Below are 6,042 nucleotides of genomic sequence, written 5' to 3'. Positions count from 1 at the left end.
GCCCGCTGGAGATCATTGACCAGTGCAACCAAGGCAGTTTCAGTCCCATGATGAGGCTTGAATCCCGACTGGAAGCTCGTTTGAACAAGAAACCAAGCCTTTAGTGTCATTGGCCCAGTCCTGTGGAACACCTTGCCACTAGATTGAGTGAGCACCTTCTGCACCAACTTTTAAATGCCTGCTGAAAACATTTTGTTCAGCCAGGCCTATGCAGGCAAGTAAGAGTACATCTGTCCCGCAAAATGGTCTATTGATGTTTTTAATTTCTTTTTTGCTTTTAACTTGTTCTTAACTTTTTATGATGTGATTGTTTGATTTTATATCGACATAAACTTCTGCGATGTATTTTTATGATGCAGCGTTATATAAATATTCTTACAAATAAATAACAAATAACTCAGCGGTAGACTAATAGAAAAGAAGAAGAAGAAGAAGAAGCAAGGATCCTTTGCCCTAGTGGAGCTTTTGGGGTCAGCAGTGGGGCATATTCGCAGGGACTTGAAAATGGTTCTCCCTAGGACCCAGCGCAGCTTCTCGGCCGCGGGCAGAAGCACCCACGCGGGCTGCTTCCACTCCGCCTTCTCGCTCCGCCTCCCGCAGCCCAGCCTCGGAAGCAGCCATGAGTTTGGAAGCGATCCGCTACCGCAGGGGATCCCTGCAGATCCTCAACCAGCTCCTGCTGCCCCAACAGAGCCTCTACGAGGAAATCGGCAGCGTCGAGGACGGCTGGAGAGCCATCCGCGCCATGAAGGTGCCACGACGGGGAAGGGGAAACGCCTAAGGGACCCGAGCGATCTTGGGGCTCCGCGTGCTGCTCCCCGGCTGTGGTCTCGCACCTTTATCAGCTGCACAGCAGGCAGCGGTTCAACAGGAGAAGCTCGTGCCACGTGGAGGGGCAGTGATAGGAGAAAACAACTCCCGTATGAGTGCCAGCCCGCAGTTTGGGCGGTAGAGCTGCGGGACTGTTTATCATTCAGATAAAGCAACCGCGACAAAGAGTGGCAGGCAGAGGATTCAGAAGTGAAGGCATATGAGCAGGATATTTTTTTCCCGTATTGTGGGGGGAGGCAAAACATTACTGGCCGAAAAGAATGGGGTTCATCTTGTGCAGAGGTGGATTTTCTTTTAAAAAGGGAGGACACTTGGTTTTCTCCTTCGTGGCCAAAACTAAAGTTTGTAATTGCTGCTCACGTGAAGAGTTCCATCTGTTTAGCAGTCGCGCATTCAGAGTTGAGGTGATGCAGCTCCTGTTCAGAAAGTCATTCCCAGGAAACTAGAGTGACAGGCAGGGTTTGTTTCTATTTATAAAGACAGGCTTGAGGAGCCTTTGACCTTCCAGATGTTGCCGAACTACAATTTCTTGGTGGGGCCGATGAGAACTACAAAATGGCGTCTTGGGGTGGATGGGAACTGTAGTTCAGCTACATCTGGAGGGCTTAAAGTTATCCATACCTGGTTTAGAACATGTGATCTCTTCTCCCCCCACTGAAGGTCTGAAGTAATGCTGACCACATACGATTCTGCTGTTCAACTTGCTAATTGCTATCCATGTTCTTTAAATTGTTTTCTCCTAAAGTTCCCATAAGAGGCCATTAAAAATCAGTTCCCTACGGCACATTCTGTGTTAGGAGTGACATAAAAACATTATCATACATAATCTACATGCCAGTTGAACTGTGTGCAGCGTTGCCATGTGCCTTGTGGAGAAGTCACATGTGTTTAAGTGCAAAGCCATTGCACTTCGCACATGCTAAAAGGATCCACCTCCCAAACAAAAATGCTTTTCAGCTGCCTGTTCTGGGGCAGGCTGTAAGTAGTGCTGAGGGACAAAGTGAATCGCAACTCCTCATTTCCTGTGTAGTATGGTGCTTACACTCCAGTTTCCTTTCCCTTAGGTGCGAGGTGCTCCAGCCATCGCCATTGTCGGCTGCCTGAGTCTGGCAGTGGAGCTGCACACCAAAGGAAATGCAGAGCAGACTGTGGGCAGCCTTGAAAAATGTGTGGCAGACTCGCTGCGCTACCTAGAGAGTGCCCGTCCCACTGCTGTCAACATGGCCCGGGCAGCTCAGGAGCTGGGCCACTTTGTTCGCCAGGAGGCCAAGCGTGAAGGGAGCACTGCCGAGAGTTTGCAAGAAAGGTGAGGGCTCAACAGCTTCCCAGTCTCCCCACACCTTTTTTTTTTTAGGCGAGAACACGCAGGTTAATGTAACCTCTTGTCATAGCGTGATCAGCTGGGCGGAAGCCATGTTGGATAAAGACCTGAAAGACAACAGAAGCATCGGGGAGCATGGGGCATGCCACCTCCTGCAGCACATAGGGAAAGACAAGGTGACTGTCATCACCCACTGCAACACGGGCTCACTGGCCACTGCTGGGTATGGCACTGCACTTGGTAAGTTATAAATTGATACCTCGGGTTACAGACGCTTCAAGTTACAGAGTCCGCTAACCCAGAAATAGATACTCGGGTTAAGAAGTTTGCTTCAGGATGAGAACAGAAATTGTGCTCTGGTGGTGCAGCGGCAGCGGGAGGCCCCATTAACTAAAGTGGTACCTCAGGTTAAGAACAGTTTCAGGTTAAGAACAAATTAAGTTCTTAACCCGAGGTACCACTGTAGTCCGAAAGCATCACCTAAGCTCAAGTACAAACCTCTCAAAGCATGGGGCACCTTTCTCATGAGTGGTGGTTCCCTCTCCCAACCCTCTCATATTTTTCTCTGGCTCCCCACTGTCCCTCCCTTGGCAGATAAAGGAAGGAGCTAGGGATCCTTCTGAAAAAACAAGGTTGTATATGGACTGACAGCTGACACATTCTCCCTAGTGTCAATATTGTATGATGTTGCTTGGTAGGTGTCATTCGCTCTCTGCATGCCACGGGTCACCTGGAGAAGGTCTACTGCACAGAGACGAGGCCGTACAATCAGGGAGCCCGGCTGACTGCTTACGAGCTAAAGTATGAGGAGATCCCTGCATGCCTCATTACGGACAGCATGGCGGCTGCTCTCATGAAGCAGCTCATTGGTGCAGGTGAGTGCTGGTGTGCTTCTCTCTCTCTCTCTCTCTCTCTCTCTCTCTCCTAGTTTGACCCTTAGTGTTGCATTTTGGTTTAGCAAGGAAGCTTGATATGTAGCAATCAGGCTGCCTTCTGGAGGTAGTTTTGCTATTGGAACAACTGTTGGTGGCTTGTGCATCTCTTGAACACGGAGGAAGAATTGGGACTATTTAGCCAATATGGCACACTGGTTTGAGTGGGGAATCCAAGTCTGAGTACGCAGGCCCTCTCAGAGACCCAGGACCTTTCCAGCTTTTGAGGCCCTTAAAAGTCAGTGGCAGCTAGCAGACCTGGCAGGGCTGCTACAGGGTCACAGGGGTGTGGCCAGTGAGGTCACAGGGGTGTGGCCAAGTTGTTCTGGATTTCTCCCCCGTTCTTCTTCCTTGTAAACATTCCATGGACACTTAAGCACTGTGATTTTACAATTACTTAGCACTCAACTAAATTGAGAAGTGTCTTACTGTGGTTTAGCAGTGGTGCCTGCTGTCACAGTTGCTCCTCTGCTGAGAGAAAAGTTATGTGGCCTCCACCCATTCCGATTCTATTTTTTTATCATCTTCCTTTGCAAAGATACAGCGGACACTTAAACTTTACAGTTTTATTAATTCTTGGCACTTAAAGTGTCCTTCCTTGGTTCAGAAGGGCTACCTGCTGTCAGTGTCTAGTGTGGGCTCATGTCACACTGAATTCCATGTGGATTGCTTTCTCTGTCACCTGTCTTCCAAGGCTAAACATGCCACAAATTATTAGTATGAGCACTGCTTCACCCATCCTGTAATGGGGAATTTCAAAAGGAATCAAGTGCAGCATGCAGCTGGGAATTTTTTTTATGTGTAAGGGGCTTGTCATCCTCTCTTCTTACCCCAGCTGTCATCGTGGGAGCAGACAGGGTTGTTGCCAATGGAGACACTGCGAACAAAATCGGCACCTATCAGCTGGCTATTGCTGCAAAGTACCATGGGATCCCCTTCTATGTGGCAGCACCCAGCACCTCATGTGACCTGACCTTGGAACATGGTGGGAAGATCGTTATTGAGGAGAGGCCAAGTGAAGAAGTGACGCACATCAATGGTGTGCGGGTTGCAGCACCAGGTACCGAAGTGTGGGAAGGACATGTGCAAAGAAATGGGTCATTCAGTGGGACATTTCCATCTTCAGTTGCAGGCTCTGTACTCCGGTTTTTACAGTAAGCCTAAAAGAAAGTCAAGGAAAAGTGGCTCAAGTATCTCAGAATTCAGCAGACAGCTACTTGTCTTTGGCCAGGCATGGCCATCCTGTGACCTTCCCAAGACTACAACTCCCATCATCCCTTCTCTTTTCAGAGGCAAAAATGCATGGGCTCCTTTGGAAGAGTGGAATGCAAACATAACAACTGAATAAAGAGAGCCAGTGTGGTGTAGTGGTTAAGAGTGGTAGTCTCGTAATCTGGGGAACCGGGTTCGCGTCTCCGCTCTTCCACATGCAGCTGCTGGGTGACCTTGGGCCAGTCACACTTCTTTGAAGTCTCTCAGCCCCACTCACCTCACAGAGTGTTTGTTGTGGGGGAGGAAGGGAAAGGAGAATGTTAGCCGCTTTGAGAATCCTTAAAGGGAGTGAAAGGCGGGATATCAAATCCAAACTCTTCTTCTTCTAAATCAAAATAAGCAAGCCTTTCCATTTCTACTCCATCCCCATAATGTTTTGATTTATGTATTTAGGGACTAAACATCTCTTGAGTTCTTGTGCCTTTTCTTTTGAGGTGTCTGCCTCCTGTCTGCAACACTGGGATCATGAAACATAGAAGCAGAGATTGGGGGCATTGAGCTAGGACAACCTTTAGCATGCTGTTGGACCGACTGTATTCTTTCTGCTTCCTAGGCATTGACGTTTGGAACCCAGCCTTCGATGTCACCCCTCATGAGCTGATAACCGGTGGCATTATCACTGAATTTGGTGTCTTTGCTCCTGCTGAACTTAAAGCAGGACTGACACAGGCAGCGAAGGAAGTCTGAACATGTTGAGCTGGGCTGCTTTGTGGATTTCTGGAGAAGAGTGTGACAAGGATGAATCAGCTGGAGAGATCAGTATTTGAGCTTGGTGGGATATATTCCTGATTCAGCTCTCTGGCTTTGTATTTATACAGTTGTCGATAAATACTCGTTACCATTCCGCCAAACCAGTGGGGTCTATACAAAGGACACATACTTTCCTTGGGTCTTACGTTGCAGATTGGAAATCCAGATCAGAAGGGTTGTTCGTGTTTCCATCCAGTTATAGCATCTGTATTAAATAATACAGAGGATGGTGATCCGGCTCCTAAGCCATTTGTGGTTCTTTAGATCCTTTGCTTCTGCCTCAGCCAAGAGAGATGTTCCTCTTTTACTGGAGCAACAAAGAAGAGTTTGAGACTTCTTTCTCACTACACCCTTAGGGCACAACTTAAATCCTTGCATATTCTTTAGCTCCTTCGAAAGAAAGCTGTGAGGTTCCTCTTTGCACAAAGGCAAAATTAATTCATGTGCGAGCTTATCTGCCAAATTGTAGCTAGCTGCTTTGGTTTTGCACTCTGTATTTTGCATATTCCCTTTTTCGCTTTGCAGTGTACCATGCTAAAATAGACTTCCTTTGACACAATGTGAAATTGTATGAATTCTGCATTCTACTATTATTTGGCTAGATTGGTGGCACTAGGGTATTGGGGGGGCATTGTTGATCTGCTTTTCTGTACTGGACTGTGTGGTGCTTTTAAACAGACTCATTCGTTTTTCTAATAAAAAGAATAAAAATATCTAAGCTGAATTTTATGTTTTAAACACATGTAAGAAGCATCGTTGAAGGCTTTGTCCTGGAAGGCAGCATATAAATACCAGGAGTGAAACAAAATAAATTGGGGGGTGGGGAGCCTGGTGGAGGAAGAGGTAAAAGAGGGGTGCAAATCCATTTTCTGACTACAGTGGTGCCTCGCAAGATGAAATTAATTCGTTCTCTGAGTTTTTTTGTCTTGTGAATTT

General features: G+C 47.4%; 1 protein-coding gene across 1 annotated transcript; it reads left to right on the top strand.

Moving 5' to 3' along the window:
• The first annotated feature begins 590 nt into the window (after window positions 1–590).
• On the top strand, window positions 591–5,817 carry MRI1 (methylthioribose-1-phosphate isomerase 1). Its single transcript, XM_083442938.1, has 6 exons — window positions 591–751; window positions 1,896–2,137; window positions 2,223–2,392; window positions 2,851–3,027; window positions 3,920–4,144; window positions 4,910–5,817. Exons 1-6 carry the CDS (start codon window positions 620–622, stop codon window positions 5,041–5,043), a joined length of 1,080 nt encoding a protein of 359 aa, XP_083299064.1. The 5' UTR covers window positions 591–619; the 3' UTR covers window positions 5,044–5,817.
• The last annotated feature ends 225 nt before the right edge of the window (window positions 5,818–6,042 follow it).

The sequence above is a fragment of the Podarcis tiliguerta genome (genome assembly GCF_965153285.1).
Source record: "Podarcis tiliguerta genome assembly, chromosome: 5".
NCBI lineage: Eukaryota > Metazoa > Chordata > Lepidosauria > Squamata > Lacertidae > Podarcis > Podarcis tiliguerta.
The sequence above is the reverse complement of the archived record's forward strand: the minus strand, read 5'-3'. Positions and strand labels throughout refer to the sequence as shown.